Genomic DNA, 19,797 nt, shown 5'->3' on the forward strand with positions numbered 1-19,797 from the left:
CTGCTCTTTGTAGGGGTAGCACATTCCCTGCTTGCGAAAACTTGCTGTGTTTCCTTTCGTGGTTGTTCCACGTATAAGATTTTATAGCAGAGTTTGGGGTTTTTAGCCCAAAACAGCTGGTGACAGTTGACAGGCTCTGAGCTTTGATAAGGCACAGTATGCGATGCGGTATACTTAAAGCTGCCAGGGTTAGCTCCGTGGTGTCCCGGTTGCGTGTATCTGCTGGTCACGCGTTTCGGTAGGTGAGTAAAGCTGGAAACGCTGATGACAGTATTTCCCCAAGACAGATGTGCAGACTTGCAGAAACGGCTTTCACCCAGTTGAGAGTACTTCAGGTAGTTGTTGGTCCGGAACGTAGATGTGTCTCTGATGTTAGAGCTCAGGCTGTGTAATGGTGCGGCCCATAGTTGTCAGGGGCGTAGGAACAGCTGTCTATAAACAATTTTCAAGAAGCTAGGTGGGTCTGGATGTATTTCCTTATGTCAGTTTCCTGTGATTTCTTGGATGAAGCTTGTTTCAGATTTGTCCCAGTATTTAGAAAGTAGTTACTTAAAAATTCCTTTCTAGGATTATATGTTGACATGTATATATGCTATAATCAAATATTTATCTTACTGATGTGTTGCCATTGGGCAGCTGAATACAGCTATGATTTGAGCATGTGGTGAGAAAAATTAAGCTATTACTAGTCTCTGTTTGCATTGTCTCCAAGTACATGTTTTAAGACGCTGCCTTAAAAGGAATACAGTAGTGCGCTCCAGGCAAAAGATTTTTTTTTTTTAGGTGTATTTAATATGCCATTATTTTATTAATGATTAGCCAAATGTCCTTTTGCAGCCTCACAAGAAAAAAAAGCCCTTCATAGAGAAGAAGAAAGCGGTAACGTTTCACTTGGTGCACAGAAGTCAGAGGGATCCGCTTGCTGCTGATGATACTGCACCCCAGAGAGTTCTGCTGCCTACACAGACAGTAAGTACTCGCATTTAATGTTGAGGTTCATCAGGTAAGAAATGCTGCAGGAGAGAGAAGTGGATATGCAGATGCACAATTCGGAAGCACAGCCTGAGAGAAGGTAGTTTTTAGTCTAGCCTGTTAAAAAGAAGGGGATGTTGGAGGGGATTTGATAGTTGTGAATTACTGCCTGCTGGTCTGAAAAAAGAATAACTGGCATTAGAGATATAAATATATTTTTAAAAAAAAAGCAACAAAGGTTGTCTGACCCACTCTGAAAAAACAGGCTTTGTCAGTTATGCTGCTTATAGAAGAAGTTAAGGTCTTGCTCCAGCAGTACTTGTACACTGAACCAGGTGGTTACAACACTCTAATGGGCTGTGTGTTAGGATCAGGGCTGGAGAGAGGGCTACAAGGACTTCAGAATTCAGGAGTTCTCAATAGATATGCTGCTTTTCTTTTTGCTACTAAGTTTTAAATGGACTTAAGTAACTAAATGCATTTCTTTTTACAATTCCAAGGGGCATGAGGAGCGAAGGAGGGAAGAGCAGCGGAAATACGGAGTCTTCTTTGATGATGACTATGACTATTTGCAGCATCTAAAAGAAGCATCTGGTACGTCTGAGCTCGTCCCTTCTGTGCGTGGACAGCAAAGCAGAATTGTTGTCACAAGTGACGGGCACATAGAAGATGAAATTCAGCGAGTTCCAGTAAGTAGTATTTTTGCTTACAATAATCTTACCCTGTTCTTTGGAGTTCAGTGTCCCGTAGACATACTGACCATGTTCAGCAAGTGTTATTGTGACTGTGACATGTGTATCCTATATATATATAGGATTGTTTTGACCCATAATCAAGTTTTCCTACAAATAAGAACAGAAGTTGACAAGCCACAGTTTACTGATGAACAGTGTTTTGCTAGCACAGTGTTGAGACACTTTGTGTACCCGTGTCAAGCTTTTGTGGACACAGATGGCTTACAAAGGTATTTGTTTGAACAAGTCATGTTTTTCTGGCATTGGCATTTGGTTTTGAGATGTTTAGAACTCTCGAATGCTCTGGGAGTTGGGAATATACCAGGTGTTATTACCAGTACGCCATGGTTTTTTTTAAGTGGAATGTAACAGAACTCAGAGGGGATAAAAGAAAACTTTTTAATTGCTGGCACCACTTGTGGAATTCCATGATGGTAGCTCACTCTGGAATGGAAATTAGTAAGTAACTTCAAGCAATGAAGTATGCAGTTGCCAGTCAGTCACTTGTAATTAAGGGAGCTTGGTTTAATCAAATACTGTAATTTTAGTCAAAACTGATGTTCTTAGTCAGAAACACCTTTCAGGTACAGTTTGGTGATGCTTTAAATCTCATGCAGTTATATTAGATATGCACATTAGTAAGCTTTTAATAAGCCTTTCAGTAAAGGGGTAATTGCAAATGTGTGTTAGTGTTCTCCAGGGCAAACAAACAAACATGTCATTGTGCCTGCTGTACAGCCATTGTCTAAAAAGCTTCAGAAATGCAAAAATACTGCCTCTTTTGACATAAGAATTAATGCTGCCAACATTTACCTAGCTTTCATTGCATAACTTTGAAAATTTGCCACCAATAAAGTAGCACTTGTCTTCATATTTTAAGTAGCACAGTTTCCCTTGTTCACATGGTGATCTGCATGTGGGTTTTTTTATGTGAGCTCAAATGAGAAACTGAAAACAAGTATGTTGTGATGTTGTGTTTTTTTTCTTTTTCCAAGGCTCCATCTATTAAGTTGCCTTCCTCAGTATTTGCCACAGAGTTTGAAGAGGACGTGGGGCTGTTAAATAAAGCTGCTCCTGTTTCAGGTATCATCAAATCTTTTACCTTTCTGTACCATGAGTTGCCATCTACCTACTAGATGGTAATTACAGCTCCGATTACAGTGTCATATTACTGGTGGTTCAGAACAGTCTCAGTAACAGGCATAAAGAATGACCTATCAGAAACCTGTGTTTCATCTGAGACCTGTTTCTGTGATTCACTAATGATGGATTTTTAGCTTTATAGGGAGGAGTGTGTGTGGAATTTGTGAGCTCTAACTACTGTGCAGCAAACCTAAACTAATAACAGGGGAAAACTGTAGATGATACTGTTGATTTATGCAGGGCTGGAACTGGATTTGCACTTTCAAAATTTCTCTTCTTTTCAAATGCTGAGTGGTGTTTGCTTTCCTTCATTGGTATTACTTCAGTGTTGCAGGCTGTAAGTACGCTTTTGTTATGTATCCGTGTTTGCAATGAACATTCCACTGCACAGCTATCTTAATGTTTTCTTACAGGAAGTAATTGTGGTAGTTCTCCCTGTCCTGACAGGAGGAGGCCAAAGTAGAAGAACACTTTCTAACCTTCTGTGACGTAGGGAATTTTAGGGGGTGGGACCTAGGGTTGGCAGTTGATCATAAGGTACTTTGACTTGGATACTTTTTTTTCTATGGTATTCTGGGTAAATATATTAAGTACATTTATGGAAGCTTAAGACCTCTGGGGAATGTTCTTTTCTGGATGTGGAGAATTGACAAGCGGCTGGTGATTTGCCCCAGTTTGCATCAAATCTACAAATATTATTGAGGAATTTTGTGATTCTTAAGTTTAATCTTTCCTTAGTGCAAATTAGCAGTCTCGTTGGATTGTTTTTTATCCAGGAAAGTGGCTTTTTAATGTCACAGAAACGCACCTATTTATGTTTTTGGTTTGTGTGTTTGTTTTTCACTTTCTAGGACCACGGCTAGATTTTGACCCTGATATTGTCGCAGCTCTTGATGATGATTTTGAGTTTGACAATCCAGAAAATATCCTGGAAGATGATTTTGTTCTACAAGCAAATGACCTACAGAAGGGGTACATAGAGCTTTGTAGAACTGTTTTGTCTTATGTAAATAGGAATGATGCTGTATGTTACTTCATGTGGTGTTGTAGGAAGCAAGAGTGGTTTCAGATTTCAGACTGAATACTTAGGGTATTTCCTTGTGTTATGTGGGTGGTAGCTTACCAAATCTAGTTTTCATGTGTTATGCAAGAGATGGGTTTCATTTGCTACTTTTGAGCTCATGGATTATATGTATTTGTTTACAGAAGCAATGTATGGAATAATAGTAGTATTAAACTATTTAAAACATTACTATCTATTGCATTTAAAGTAAGTCAGTAACATGGATAAAGGATAGCAGGTGTTTCCAGAACCTTTACAAATGCCTCATGGGATACCTCATTGCACGTTACTTTAGGTTTTGTCATTCTATGAACAGTGGGAAATCCTGCTAGTGTTAATATTCAAGAATGCAGCTAGTGTTTTTCAGCTTTGATGGGCATAGCTGGATGTAAACATAGCCTTGCTCTCATGACACAGATGTGTGATCCAGCAGTTGTCAGAAATGTTTTCAGCTTTCAGACAAAAGTACTCTACGCTGACTTTGGCAAGACTGTTGCTACTAAACTTGTTTTATTTTTACTGGCTTGAAAATAATCACTTTCTATCTTTTGCCTCTTAAGATTTAAATGTATTATTGCCAAATTGTTTCAGGTAACCCAATGTCGGTGAGAGCAGTGGAAAGGCCTGTGTCTTATTCTAAAACTGTTTTTTTCTTTCTTTTCAGGGGATCAGATGCTGGGGATGAAGATCAGTGGGAAGATGTGGAGGATGATAGTGATGAAAATGACAGTTGCAATAATGATAAAGACTACGATTCAGAAGGTCCTTTATCAGATGACGGGGTTAACGGACAGGCAAAAGAATTTCTTTTTATGCAGGAAGAAACCAGGAGTCGTTTCACAGAATATTCTATGACATCTTCAGTAATGAGAAGGAATGAGCAGTTAACCCTGTTGGATGACAGATTTGAGAAGGTGAGGCAGCTCAAGAGTGTAACGGGTTACAGGAAATAGGGTGTAACCTCTGTCCTGAGCAGTGGCAGGCTTTTTAATGTATAGGCTGAAACAGATACTTAGATATATATAATGCACAGATACTCATCAGAATAAGAAACATTTTCCAGAAGCTGATTTATATAGTATCCAAAGGTTAATTTGATTCCCATGTGGAAAGCATACTGACAGTAAGGAGGAAATCCCACTGCTGATGTGTTTGGCAGTTGTTCAGCACATGAGAGGGGAGAGGAAAAAGGGGCAAGTAAAAAGAAGTGTGTAGATATTCTTGATATTCTTGAAGCTATCAAGGAGTCGCATGACAAATGCGATCTAATTAGGTATCCGCTGCTTTATTTTAGTTAAGTAAAAAAAAATGTGTAGATATTCTTGGAAGCTATCAAGGAGTCGCATGACAAATGCGATCTAAATAGGTATCCGCTGCTTTATTTTAGTTTTTTGAACAATTTGATGAAGATGAAATTGGAGCCTTGGATAACGTGGAGTTAGAAGGCTATATTAATGCGGACAATGCTCGCTTGCAGGAAGTCCTGAATGATTACTATAAAGAGAAAGCAAAGAAGTAAGTATTCCCAGAAGTACTGCTTCACATAAGTAGATATGTCATCCTGTGTTTATGTTAAAAGTTTGGATATGTTGTTTCCCGTTCGTGCACTCTTAAGACTGCATCCCACAATAAAAGCAGCTACATATGAGTATTAACCATTTTTTCTATGCCACTGAATGTCAGTCTTCACTGATGAGATGATAGAAGTAAATGGAAGCATTTTGTTGGCTTATGTGAGATGATGCTACTTTTGTACAATTGTACTGAATTTAGTGTAGGTGATATCTAGAGGCTTTTTTCCTTTCCCTTTTTAGTGTCACTCACTTTTCCACTTACACCTTCAGCTTTGCTTTTAACAGATTCTGTAGCCGAGTCCGTGCCGTCCTGCAGGTATGCAGCTGACTCCACTGCATGCCTGCTTACGTGATGGTAAACTCGCAGGCGACTGGTGGGTGGGTACCGCTGTTTGGAGAACTGCCAGTTACTTGTAAAGTAACCTGTGTCACTGTAAGACCTCATTTCCACGCTGTATCCGCTTTGTCTTAAAGCAGGTGATGCTATCCCAAAGTTAAATGGCTACAGATTCTCACATTAGTCTTGTGGTTCCTGAGTGACAGGTGTGGTCATGTGTCCCTTGCAGTGAAAGATGGCTGGTCAGTAGCCGAGTCCATAATTGCCTCGAGAGCTGCCTCGCTTACAGACTGAAGAGTATACCCTCTTCCCTTCCCTTCCTGCTCTCCAGTCACAGACACTCTGTGCCACATAAATCTGAAATGCAGAACTGCTTCTTTTGTCGACTGTGTCTCTTGTCCTAATGTTTTGATTTATTTTGGGGGATGCTTACTTAAGGAAACTTATTTCTGCTGCAAGGTTCGTTAGGAATAACGTTCTTCGGTTGGGGCTTTACTGAGGGGAGACTGGGTTTACATAATTATGCATTTTCAAAAAAAGCTAAACTTTTTTTTTTCCCTCTGGCCTTCTTCAAAGTTGTGTGAAACTGGATACTCTTGAACCCTGTGAAGATTTAGACTCGCTTGTGAATGACGAAAGTGAGGAAGAAAAGGAAGAAATAGTAGCTGTAGTTCTTGAGGAACCAAAAGAAAAGTGGGATTGCGAATCCATTTTGAGTAAGTAGTCTGGAGTTCACTTGTTTGTTCCTAGGATTTCCAGGTAAATGATAGGTCATCTCAGAACTCTTCTAACAGTGCTTTAGGTAAGATGCTTTATGCTCCTGGAGCACAACAGCTGGAGTTCTTGCTGGATAAAACTGCTGCTTTTGTGTGGCTAACTTAATTATGCTGTTTTATATCTTCAAAGACTAAATGGTAGTACAATTCCTGATAAATTTACCTAATTTCTATTTGCAAGCCATTTTCACTGCTTCTTAAAAGAATCTTCTCTTTCTTTGTGCCCTAGGTACGTATTCAAACTTATACAATCATCCAACGCTTATTAAGGAACCATCAAAGGTAAAATCATGACACTTACTCTGAGTAACAGTCGGGCTTGGGAAAAACTGAGGCAAAAGTGATTATTTTCCCAATGGATCCCTCTCCTTTAAAGAAGGAGGGAGAGGAAAAGAGGGTTGGGGGAGGCATTAACCTCTGGTATTGCTTTTTCACTGATGAAGGGCTTGGATAGGAAAACTGAATAAGTTCAAAATGTTGTTAATAGGTGGGCAGAAAACAGAGCAAGGAACTTACTTTTCTTGGTACCTGTGACAGAACTTTGTGTAGTCTGTGTCTCGCAACCACTTGTTAGGGTGTTTCTTCTTGAAAACAGACCTGTATTTCCCTTCTGCAGTTGGAAACAGTTTATTCTAGTCTTTGGCCTTCCAGACATTCCTGAGTATTGGAGCACAGTTTGATGTTCCAGTTGTGTGAGATTTTGAAAGGAAACCTTTTCCCTGAAAGTTTGTAAAGGAATATTAAGTGTCTACTTAAGTTCTTTTTCTTCAGTAATGTTTAAATAAAAGGGAGAAACTTGTTCTGGGAGGCCAGATTCTGCTCACAGGTGTTTGATGTCTTACTTAGTGATTAATAGTTAGGATTAATGATAAGAAAATAGTAGGGGGAAACTTAAAAGACGTTTATTACTGTTAAATCTTAATCTAATGTTTTTATACTGCTGCGGCAGTGCGATGTGCACTTCTCAGAGAAAGCTGGGGGCTGTTAATGGATGTGCGCTCTCTGTTTTAGCCCAAACCAATAAAAGTTTCCCAGAAGACAGGAATTCCCCTACATATCTTGCCTCAGAAGGGCCTTACTGCTAAGCAGATTGAACGCATGGAAATGATTAACGGCAGTGACCTGCCAAGAGCATCAACGCAGCCACGTTCCAAAGATGAGAGCAAAGAGGATCGCAAAGCTAGGAAACAAGCTATAAAAGAGGAGCGCAAGGTATGCCTTATTGTAAACAAAACCCTGCAAAAGCACGTTATGTTATCTGAATTTTCTCTTAGAAACTTCTTAAGGTTCATTTGTTCTTGTGTCTGGAAATGAATAGGAAAAGCTTGCTGGTCTCAAATGACTAATTATTGCTTCTTTAAAAAAAATCTGCAGGAAAGAGAGTTAGCTTCGTAATGTTGTCACCCTAATTTTCTACATGGAAATTTTGGTCTGTTGCGGTGGCCACTACTACATACGTAACTTTGGAAGGAGCCCTTGTATTCCCTTATTACCTAGGGAAGCAAAGAAAGCAGTTAAGATCTTTTTAGATCATACAAAGTGAAAAGTCTCTGAAAGGATTGTGAAAAATCTAATTGACGACAGTGATAAGCAGTGATTGTTTTATCTAGGAACAGAAAATCATAGAATCACAGACTGGTTTGGGTTGGAAGGGACCTTAAAGCCCATCTAGTTCCAACCCCCTTGCCATGGGCCGGGACACCTTCCACTAGACCAGGTTGCTCAAAGCCTCATCCAGCCTGGCCTTGAAGACATCCAGGGATGGGGCATCCACAGCTTCTCTGTCATATGCCAGCATATCGGAAGCTTCAGTTAATTAAAGATGATAATCCTGGCGGTACGCATATTAATTTGGCTACTAATAGTTAGTGCCATAAAAAATAATACTGTACAGATTGCTGCCATTTTTATGATCTAGAACTGTTAAGCAGAACGGTTTCTTCTTGCGTTGTATGCCTGTCTTGTAAACATGTAATTGTTCGTACATGCAGGAACGCAGAATGGAGAAGAAAGCCAACAGGCTAGCCTTCAAACAGGAGAAAACCAGGCAAGAAAAGGAGTTGCTCAACCTGAAACAAAACGTTCAAGGACTGAAGTTGTCTTGATGAAACCAAGGAGCTTCTTGTGGAAACATCCTTAAGTTTTCATGCATGTGGAAAGGGAACTCTTGACTCTGAGCTTTGCCAGTCACGCTTAGTGGGGTTACGCAGGCGTTGATGTAATGCGAGCCAGTAACTTGTCGTTCTTCTGAAATGAAGCTATACTGAAAACAATGTAGGTAGCGATGTCTTTTCTGTCATGAATGATCTGGCAACTGTTGCCAAGTTTCATTGCAGTAGAAATGTATTAAAAGTATAAAAAAAATATTTTTCTTACAAGCTATCCCTGGACAGAGCTTTATATAAAAGCTTGTTGAATGCATTCAGCAAACCAGCAGAATCCTACAGATTGGATCTGATGAGATTCTTCTATTAAATTATTTCAGCTTACGAAGCAACATGCCCCGTTGTCTTCTCTCCCTTGTTCTAGTGGTTAAATACGGTGCCTTGACACAGCGCAGTTCTGGTAGTCACAGACTTTTCACCCACTCCCTAGTTCTTTTCTGGGCTGGTTATTTACTGTTTGGGTACCCTTAGGAAATATGCGAAATAACCTGTTGTAAACAGGGTTGTCTGAGAAGCTGTGGTGTAGCGAGGCATCCCTGTTGCCTAACCCGAGTTCTACATTTCTCAGCAAACAAATTCTGTTGCAGGGCGTGTCACAGTAGTCAGCGACCCTTTCCCTTGCGGTTGGAATTGGCTTTGCGGACTCTGCCTGGGTAGCCTGGTGGCCAGCACAGCAGATAGCCACTGCCTTGGTCTTCCTGGAATGCTATTCGTTTAGTTTGGTTTCCTTGAAATGCAAACTTAACCACCCCTGCAGTTGTTGCAAAGGCTGTCTGAGGATGAGCAGAGGGACAGTATCTTCAGGCTTGGTGTGGTCTTAAATTTCCGCCCTGCGCGTGCGAGTTACTGATGGTGACTGTTCCCTGCATGTGAACAAAATGAGTAGGGTTTGCTGTCAGTCCTTTGTATTCCTAAGGAGCCTTTGGCTTTGTGTCTTCAGGACTGTAGGCTGAGCAATCTTCTGCCTTTGGGCGAAAAGTTAACCGTTTTATTGGTGAGGAGCAGAGTAACTGACACATCAGTAGAGCTGCTTGACTGCTACTAAATTCAAAGCATTTTAAATATTGCTTAAATAGCTTTGTGACTACTGCATGGGGACGGCCGAAGAGGAGGACTGGTGAGGCCTTTTAATATACAGAAATAATTCAAAGTACTTGCTTTTATTGCAAAGAGGCTTTTCTAATATAATTAATCTGATAAAGTAACATGGTTTTGGGAGAAGGGGAATAAACAGGCATTTTAAGTCCTGATCACTGCTCAGAAAACCAAAGTGTCAATTCACATCTAGATGAAACCTCCACTTTCTAAAACTGTTCAAGAGCCTGCCTTAACCAAATCAGTAGAAATGGTGTCTAAGATCAGAACAAGTTTCGGGGTTTTCGTTTAGCTGGTATCTGTACTAGTTTTCATGTTTCACATGTTCAAGCAGGGTCTGCCCAAGTCATAATTGTTATTTATGTAATTGCTAATGCATGGTAACTTGGAGTGTGAGCTGTTGAGTACCCAAGGGCAACCACCTAGACCTCATGACGCAGTGCAGCAACACAGAAGAGGGAATTTGAAAAGCCATTCTGTTGGGATGAGTCAGATACCAGTAAAGGAGCTACGTGGAGCGAGTGAGTAACAGATGCTGTTGGGTGGTTTGGGTGGAATGCGACTTTGTGATTTACTGACAAGGAAAATGTTTTACTGAAGATGACAGCACACACGTTCTTTACTAGTCCTTGGCTCGTCAACCAGCCAGGCTGGATGAGGCTTTGAGCAACCTGGTCTAGTGGAAGGTGTCCCTGCCCATGGCAGGGGGGTTGGAACTAGATGGTCTTTAAGGTCCCTTCCAACCCAAACCGTTCTGCGATTCATTTGCTGTTGTACGTATTTAAAGTAAGTAACCTTCTGTGGCAAATTGTCCTTTTCCCTGACACTTCATTGCTGATTCAGTGATCCTGTGCTTGTGCCTAAATTCCAACAACAATAAAAAAAGCTGGATCAGTCAAAGCTTTGAAGGGATGAGAACAGAATAAAAGTGATGGGACAGGCAGAGGAAGACTCTTGAAAGGATGAGACTAAGCACAGACATATGGATGTTGCTTGGGAACAGAAGTGGAAAGACATTTAAACAGGCGATAGAGTAAGCACCAAAAGGGCTGGAGAATTACTTTGTTCCTCTGCGCTTGTAATCGCTGAAACACTGCAGTAACCTCAACTCGGTGCCTTGGAGTACAGTGAAATCCAAAGGAAAAGGTAAGGAACTAAAGCAGTCACACGTCTGCTGCTGCTCAGCAAGACAAGGATTGCTTTGTTCCAGCAGAGGCAGGTAAGGAAGACTTGCAGGAGCAGCCTTTCCCTCTGTAAGGTACACGTCTCGTGAAAAGGGCTCTTCGTCGTCGTGCCGGTTTGCCAACAAGCTGGTTTGGTTCGATACAAGTTTTGTCCCTGCTCTGAAAGGAGCATACGTGACTGCTGCCGGAGTCAGAATGGCGCAGGACTACTTCCCGTGTAATTTAAACACCTCCTTTTTAAAAAAAAACAAAACCAAACAACCAACAACAAAAAAACCAAACCCAAACAAACAAAAACCAGATTTAAACCCAAAAAGTCCCCGCAAATCTGACACCTACAGGGTTAAGATCCTGTTGGAATGCCATCATGGAAATGTTGTGTCTCACTGAGTGTGACACAACCTTCTTGTGACACCTGCTTCTTTCTGGAACAGTGATGGCTTACACCGAGCGGTTACTGGGCGCTGCTGGCACACGGATGGCGTGCGCCCGGGTGTGCCTGGCCCGCTCTTGCTTCGCCTCCCACCCCCCCAGCCCTCAATTTGGGTAGCGGTGACTTGGAGTGCTCTTCCTTCGTCTCCTTGCCCAGCCGCCGCAATGATGTGAAAGGACGCAGCTGAGCAGTCGCACGGAGCTGGCGCTTCGTGGGAGCAGGATGGGCGAGGCAGTTCTGCCGAGGGCAGCCCTGGCCCATGGCCGTAGACACCCCGTGCTGACAACTAAACGCTCCGTCGGCAAGGGCTCGGTCCCGGTGCTGACCGCTGTAGTCAGCCGTCCTGTGTCACGTGACTGAGACTTTTGCGTGGTTTGAATTCTACGCAGCTGCCCGAAGCCAAGACCCGTCTCCCTGTACGACCTGCGGAAGACGCTTTGCACAAGATGTTCTCATAAAACAAAACTCTTCTTTTTTTTTTTCTTTCTTTAATGGCACTGGGTTTAGCTGAAAGGGGTGGTGAGCACTGGGGAAGGAGGTGGCTGCTAGTGGAGCAATAGGTTGAACACATGCTTACAAGAGCAAATGATATAATAATTGCTTTTGTTTGTGAAATGGATCAGGGAATTCATGTCCATAGAAATATTATGACTTAATCTGCAATCTTGCACTATCTTAATTTACCTGCTTGTCCAAAATCTGGTGTTTACTACGTCATGTTTAAAATATATTGTCTCCTGGTGAGACATAAATTACTAACCTGAAGCTTCCTTTGTGTTCCAGGTTTCTAGGCAGAACTTGTTATTTCAGACTTCCTGGGGGGAAAAATAGACTAACAAACCCTCTGATAAGCAGTCCCTCTGACAGCATAATTCGGGCACCAGGCTCTGTTCCAAAGCCTGCTGGAGTGAATGAAAGGATTCCCCCTGACCTCCCTGGTCCCCGGATTACAAACTAAATGAGTGGCTGTGCAGTTTGCTTGGCACAACCCAACTGTGGGGGTTTTCTGCAAAGGGGAGTTCTGCACGCGCACCCCCCCACACTCCTCAGTTTGCATTACTGACCCTCTGGCCCTGTAGCAAATCAGATTGGCCCCACGATAGAACTATAACTGATTTAGTGGAAAAGGAGTGGACAAGGATTTTATGCAGAAAGCCGAGTAACTGTGGGCACCGAGATGCAAGTGGAACTACCCCGTGTTAGTTGTTCCACGTCTGGTGTCTCAGATCAGACACATGAAGAACATGATGGTTTAATCTAGCAAAATCGTCTGAGAGTTATCTAAGTTTCTGGGGAGGCGGGAGTTTTCTTGTCACTATGACTGGTACGAGATACAAGTCCTGTAACGCCTGCCCATGCCCTGATGGTGCAGGGCTGGTGTGCTTGCTGGTGAGCGAGGCACGGGTATCTGCTGCCCCCTTGGCCCTGCTGAGGAAGCCTCCCCTCGAATTTGCTGTCAAAAATGTCCAGCAACAGAAAGGGCCTGAAGCACATGAGTAGAAAGGCTCAAAGGGAAATAAGGATGTAGAAATGTGTGTTGTGGTAGAATGCGGTGCTGCTTGGCCCAGCCGAGCTGTAACCAAAATGCCCTGCTCGGGCAGCTGCTTAACTCGTGGGAAGGGAGTGGGTGGCATAGAGAAATTAACGAGAAGTTCAAGAATAATAACTGAACAACCTGGTCTAGTGGAAGGTGTCCCTGCCCATGGCAGGGGGGTTGGAACTAGATGGGCTTTAAGGTCCCTTCCAACCCAAACCATTCTGTGATTCTATGATAACAGGAAAGTGGGAGTAGGCAAAGTAAGATAGGAAGGGGGTCTTTAATTAATCAGCTGCAGATGGACTTAAATAGGGGTGATTCACAGCACGAGAGCAACGATGCAGGTTGGCCCTCGCTTTCACGGGGCTCCTCGCAAAGGGGACTGGCCACTCTGTTGCAGGAAAGTGAGGTCAATGCTGAACTCTGAGACGCTTCCAACTCTTAAATCTTCCTTTGTGGTAAGGTGTGGCTTTTCCACAAATTCGGCACTGGGTATCCACCCACTTAGGATGTCCCCATGTGCTCAGCTGGAGGCTTTATCCCTGGTTTTCCTTCCGCGTTGTCGAGTTACGTGTGCTGGTGAGGCAGCTGCTGCCTTCCCGCCTGGGGCTGGCACTGTGGCAGTGATGCCGATGGGATGGACGGTGCTGCTGTCCATCAGGGCAGTGCCCAGCCTGGAATACTTAGCTAGAAGAGAAGAACTAATAATGTAAATATCCCCCCCTGGAACAGGATCAGTCTGTTCTCCCTCTTACGCAAGAAATAAAGTAAACCAAGTAGGGGGGAGTCCAACGGGACTGTTCCTGTTCCTGGACCCACTCTGTTATTCTGTGCAAGGCATTACTTGTGCTGGCCTCCAGCATGTCCCCAAGCAGAAAAACTTGAAATGGTTTCTACTTCCTTTTTGTGTTGAACTTGGACAGCTTTTTAAAGCTTTGCTGAACTCCTTCAGGAGTTAAACTGAACCCAAAATAAATACCGCTTCAGCTCCCTGCTCCTGAATAGAAATGATTCTAAGGCCTAAGTAAGGAAGCATCACTAACAAAGCACGACTTCCACCTGCCAATGGCTGTTTTTCTCTGCATCCCAGCTGAGACATGATCCAATATGCAAGAAAGTCTTCAGCAAGAGGCGCAAGCCCTTCAGCTCTTTGAAACGGAGACTGCAGGGAACAGAAATCACCACTGTGAAGAAGCAGCCCCCGCAAAAGGTGCAGTTAAAACTGAAGCGTGTGTGTTATCTCCATCTGAAGTCTTTCATTCAGTATCGCTATTGTTTCCTCCGGGGACAAAGCCTGGATGTTGCGGATGAGTCTCACATATGTGCTTGACTCGGTGCCAAACTCTTTCCTCCCTCTCCCTGTGCTGCTGGTGTTTGAGAGTATTTCTCCATTCAGAAGCCAAACCGGTAGGTGTCATGACTACTCGGGGAACAGAAGGGTCTCCGCTCCTCTCGGAAATGTTCACCTGTGTATTTTAAAGATTGTCTGAGTCTGAGCTTCCTCTTCTCTTAAATGTGTCGGAGCACGTGATCCAAGGTGGTTGGTGTGTGAATGCACCAGCTTGAACCCCAAAACTGTCAGTAGCCCCAAATCTTTCACAGATGAAGCCTCGGAGATTCACTGCTGTTGAATTCAAGGGTTTAAAAGTGCATTTAAATGGAACTTGTTTACAGAGATGGAGGGGAAGAGGTTTAAGCTCTTACTGGGACAGTGGTTTTTTCCATGCATTGTTGGGGAGGAGGGAAATACACATGGATATGCGTGTGTGTAATTTTACCCAGTAATGGCAAATCACTGCTGATTTGGTATCCATGCAGACTGCTGTTGTAAGATGTCCTTTGAAATCAGTTGTGGAAAGTAGCAGGAGTGCACCAAGGTTTAAAGCAAGAAGACAAATCTGACAAACGGAGAAGAAGGGAGGGCGTCAGTGATAGTACCTTTTCTATTCCCTCTTAAGCACCCTTTGGTCTACCATCACCAGTGTTTTTTGGAGGACATCATTGTTCTCTTATTCATCTTCTGATGCTGTCGATAGATGACAAAGGGCTGAAGCAGTTTTCCTGTGCCTTTCAAAAAAAGCAAAATTCTTCTGTTTGTAACATTTTTCCTTTCCCTTAGGGAAGAAGAGCCCTCGAAGATTTTTCTCTGTCCCTTGCAAGGAAGAAACACAGTTTGTGTCTTCCTTTACTTCCATTTCAGAATCAGGCAGGGAAGAAATCTAACTGGAGGCAGCACCATGAGGATTTTATTAACGCTGTTCAATCAGCCAAGCAGGTCATAAGCTCTGAAGGAGGGCCACCCTCTTCCGCCTCCTCCCCCACCAAGCATCAATCCAGGTTTGTGGTCTACTTTATCTTATTACTGATCTCGTACAGACCTTGGGTAAAGCAGTGACTGCTTGTTATCCGCAGCTGGGCTTCAGTTTTGCACCCCCCGGCACAACACAATGTGAACATTAATTCCCTCGGTACTCTCATTTTCAGCTGTATTTCTTGGCTTAAATGGAGTAAGAGTGCAATGCAGATGTGGTGGGGAGGAGCGGAAAACTAACTGTATCCCTTTAAATTTAGAGGCAGCAAGTGTGGGGTCTGACACTAGACAGTGCTTTGGGAGGAGGGTTGGGGTGCCCATGTGCTCGCACAGGTGGTACCACGGCGTAACAGAGGGTGAAATACATCCCTTCACCATTCAAAACAACGGCAGTGCACACAGGCTTCCCCACTCCCACGTGGTGGCTTTTCCAGTGTCCCCTTCTTCTGTGTGGCACCAGGAAGTCAGTCAGAAAAAGACTGGTCTGGTGCCCTACTAATTCCAGGTGTGGTCTCTGCACACAGCTCACCGTGTTCAAAGTTAGGGATAGAAAAACATGAACATACAGCCAGGGTTTCCTCATATGTAATTTATGAAACGTGGGAGCAATCTTGGAAAGGGTCTCAGTGGAGTCCTGTCTGCATTAGGAAGGCGGAGGGTGGGAGGGGGAAGGGGGGCTCTCTGGGCTCCCTTCCAGAACAGGAATTCGTGACTGATAGCAATACCAGCTGCCGTGAGTCCAGCCTTTCTCCTTGTCTAGATGTCAGCAATGCAGCATAAGCAGCAGGACACGTCTTCCTTCCTTGATTGGGGTCAAGCTTCTCTCTGAATTTCGACTGCTGAACTCTTTAATGACTCTGTTGTTTCTTGCCTGACTCTACCGACCCTTAAGAGCAGACCTCTTCCTTTCCTTCTCCCTCTTGGAGGAAACAGTTGTACAGGAGCTGCTGCAGTTGTGGAGAAAGGAATTGGAGAACTGCTTTTTAGGAAAGACAAATTGCTGAGGGGCCTAGCGAGGATGTGTATCCTGTATGACAGGACTGTATATCCTGTACCACAGGACTGGAGAGAGAGCACATGGATTGTGGGGAGGATAAAGAGATATTTCCCTTCCTCCCCCTCCAAATAAGAGCCCAAAGCTCCCCATTCTCCCTGAAAGTTCCAAGTCCCTCCTGAAGCCAGGCATCTGTCCCGTCTTGTCCTCCCCTCCTGTCTTTAGAACCATTCTGCCCACGCTGCTGGTCTGGGGCTGGCTTGTGGTGGCTGCTCGGGCTGCCTTTTCTGGGCCATTACTGGGAGAAACGTTTTGTAACGATCCTGTCTATGTAACATGAGGATAAGGACACTTGGGCTGCTATTGTAAAAGGCAGGAGGCGGGGAGGAAGGGTGTGAGGAGAGCAAGGGCGGCACGAGGGCTGAATGTGACTGCGTTGAAACGTGTAGGACAGCGCCGGTGATAAACGTTGCCGCACAGCCCTTAGCGGAATCAGGGCTGTGACGCCGTCAGAAACGACTCTAGGAAACACCACCATGTTTTTCACAATGCAGCTTCACACCCAGAAACCTGGCTCTTGGATGTACTTCAGCTGGTGGGGACACAACTCCTTTAACAGTACTTTGTCAGTGTCCAAAGGAAATGGATTTTGCAAAAACAACTAACAATCTTAATGATCAGTCTTCGAAACTGGTCTTCACATCATTGGTTTAGACTACTCAAGGAATTTCTAAATACTGCTTTTTCTGCAGATATGCTAATTGTGAGGTTGGGAATAGGACAAAGATAATTTACTTTTATCAATCCCCAGGGATTTATTTCTGAAAGCAATTACCGTTTGCTGGGTTAATACCATGTGTTTTGGGATCCCAGGTGCTTTTCTAGAGGAGGTTTTTGTAGCTCTCCTAAGTCTGTAGTTTGGGAGCTCATGGGAACTCAGCGTGGAGCCAGGTTTTGAACCTTGAGTGCCCCAGTGCAGCAGAGCAATTCTCCTCCTGCAGCCTATCAACTGTGACACGAGTTGTTCCTTTCTCACGACCAGACTACATCCAGTGTTCGCGCTGCTCACGAAGGTTTAACGAGGCTGCATCAGAGAGGCACGTGAAGGTTTGTGAAGAACAAGCTGCGCGCCGTGCCTTCGCTGCAAAGGCCACTGGGTGAGCTTGGGTAAGCAAACACAGTCACACTTGTCCTGGAGGCAGATTTGCCAGACTGTAGTTTATGGTGAGTAAAAGCCTATATTAATAGAAAACTTAAGACTCCAAGGAAGTTGGTAAATCCTTAAGATACATGCTGAGCGTCAGCCAGGAGTTCCCTGAAAACGGGAGCACTTTGATATAAAAAGTGGCAGTGTGATAGTACGAAAAAGTTGGACAACGGTTTCTTCAGACTCCCCTGCGACTGGATTCCAGGGTAACAGCAGTAGGGAAGCAGAAACCTGGCAGGTTTTGTGAGGTAAGTAGAGAAAGCTCTTCCTGTTCATTTGGGCTCCCTGCTGTTCATAGGTTTGCTGTTCCCTGCAAACATATAGCTGATTTATGCCCTGGTCACTAGGCAGCAGGCCAAAGGGCTCAGCCCCTTCCGGGAATCGGAAAACGGGAGCTCATTGGCAGTATCTTGAAGTGAGGTCCTATGTTACTGTAGGAAAAAAAAAACCAAAACCCAGTTCCTTTAGGAGTGTTCTGATTTTCTTTTAAAAAATGTTTAAAAATCTTGTTACTCTTTTCCTATTTTGCGCAGGAAAAATGGCTCCCAGGGAAGAGGGGGTGCACCTTTTTCCTGTTCCTTCCTAGCGCTGCTAGCACAGCGATTTGGAGGGCTGGCACCAGGCTCCATAGGCTGCTTGCTGGAGTTGTGTGCACTGTGCATCTTCTTTCACTAGGGCAAGCAACCAGGGACTCAGAGAAACCCCCCAACCTTAACTACTGCTGTGTTACCGCTTCAGAAGAGAGTACAGGAAGGTGCCAAAGCAGACAGACCTCAGCCAGGGAAGGAGTTAATTTAGCCAGATTTATGTTTTTCTTCTAACAAACTCCTCTGATATATCTTCAATGGGGGTGTGTGTGTGGTTGTGGCAATTTTAAAGAAGATCCTAGGCTTTGGAATCTAGTTTTCTGATAAAACATGTCACTAGTTTGGTATTCTAAATTTTAGGGTTTGGTTTTTGGGTGGTTTTGGGGTTGTTTGGGGTTTTTTTTGGTGGTGGTTTTTTTGTTTTTCAAGCTCAAGCCTTGACATGAAATCCTAAACTCATTTCCATACAACACTTGTTAGAAATGAGAAGGGCCAAAAATTTCCAAGTGGATGTTTTTGATATTGAACAACTTTCCAAGTCATTATCCTAATCCATTGTGCCAAGTGCATACACAGAGGTTTTCACGTGGGCTCTCAGGAGGGGCTTCTTAGCCTTTTCAGTTAGGGGTCCTCAAACAGACGTCTCTCTACAGACCTAAAATATGCACTGTGGGGCTGAGGTTCCTTCCGTCCCATGAGGGACTCCATAACCTTTATCTTTGATGTTAAGATTTATTCCATCTTCTTTAACTTTTCGTAAGTCCATTTAGATGAAGCATCAAGCTTTGTATTTTTTTTGTTCTGTGACTTTTCCCCTGTTGATTCAGCCTTAACACCACTGCACCCCTAAAGCAGTTGCCTCTAAGCAGGACACCGTATGTTTACTAGAACCCATTGCCCCCGGTAATCATGACCTGTATTCAGTCTGTGCTTAGAAGATGTCTTATAAAGCTATTTTAATGGTTACTTGTAGTATAACCTGTGAATGATAACATACGGCTCTTTGTATCAATATCCTTGATCCCTACATTTCTGGGTTTTATATTGAATTTATGTAGGTTATAATTTTTTATGGCAAATACTTTTTTTTTTTTTTTTTTTTAAATCGTGATCTGCAGAGACCTCTCCAGGAATGCTGCGGAAAACCAGAAAATCTTTGGGTGTATCTACTGGAAAATCTTCAGGCGAATTTGGGTAAGATTTTTTTAAAAATTATTTATTTTAACACTGTAACCTAAAAGGATCTCATTTGCCCTTGTGAATATACAACGTCCTGTTGCAGTGTGAACTACTCTGTAGTAACTGAAGGCACCAATTGCACTGAACACTTTCGCAAGTTCCTCATGTCCCCAGTACAGGCTGCTGAGAATATTCATTTTGGTGTTAAATGTTCCTTTGGTTTGGAGCAGCTCCATCTCAATTAGGCAGGGACTTGGTGCTGCCACCACAGGCATCTTGAGAGGATTTGAATAGTGCCAGTGTCTCCAGCAGCTCTGGTGCTCTTTAGATATGCTTCTGTCATCCGAGTGAGGAAGATGACGGAGTGGTGGTTCTCCCTTCTCCTCAACGGTTAACTTCCCTGACCATGACGTTTGGTGCATCAGCTCTTCAGACCTTGCAGCCGGTGTTGTTCCCGCCTTGGGCTGTGCAGGGCCGTGTCAGAGCAGCAAGGTGGCCTTCCAGCT

At 43.6% G+C, this 19,797-nt stretch overlaps 2 protein-coding genes across 2 annotated transcripts; both read left to right on the top strand.

The window, feature by feature from the left end:
* Positions 1-819: 819 nt before the first annotated feature.
* Positions 820-8,704, top strand: LTV1 (LTV1 ribosome biogenesis factor; the record flags this gene model as incomplete). Its single annotated transcript, XM_010146957.1, has 10 exons — positions 820-969; positions 1,473-1,661; positions 2,702-2,789; positions 3,701-3,821; positions 4,577-4,826; positions 5,300-5,427; positions 6,400-6,539; positions 6,829-6,881; positions 7,611-7,811; positions 8,591-8,704. Coding segments are annotated over 10 exons (1,434 nt in total), but the record flags the coding sequence as incomplete, so codon positions are not given.
* A 1,639-nt stretch (positions 8,705-10,343) lies between these two features.
* On the top strand, positions 10,344-19,306 carry ZC2HC1B (zinc finger, C2HC-type containing 1B; the record flags this gene model as incomplete). The annotated part of the gene is given in 8 exon segments (XM_010146958.1): positions 10,344-10,380; positions 11,866-11,931; positions 14,105-14,223; positions 15,214-15,293; positions 15,295-15,350; positions 17,361-17,485; positions 18,201-18,303; positions 19,228-19,306. Coding segments are annotated over 8 exon segments (665 nt in total), but the record flags the coding sequence as incomplete, so codon positions are not given.
* Positions 19,307-19,797: the final 491 nt, after the last annotated feature.

This window comes from Eurypyga helias, unplaced genomic scaffold, assembly GCF_000690775.1.
Source record: "Eurypyga helias isolate BGI_N326 unplaced genomic scaffold, ASM69077v1 scaffold39932, whole genome shotgun sequence".
Lineage (NCBI taxonomy): Eukaryota > Metazoa > Chordata > Aves > Eurypygiformes > Eurypygidae > Eurypyga > Eurypyga helias.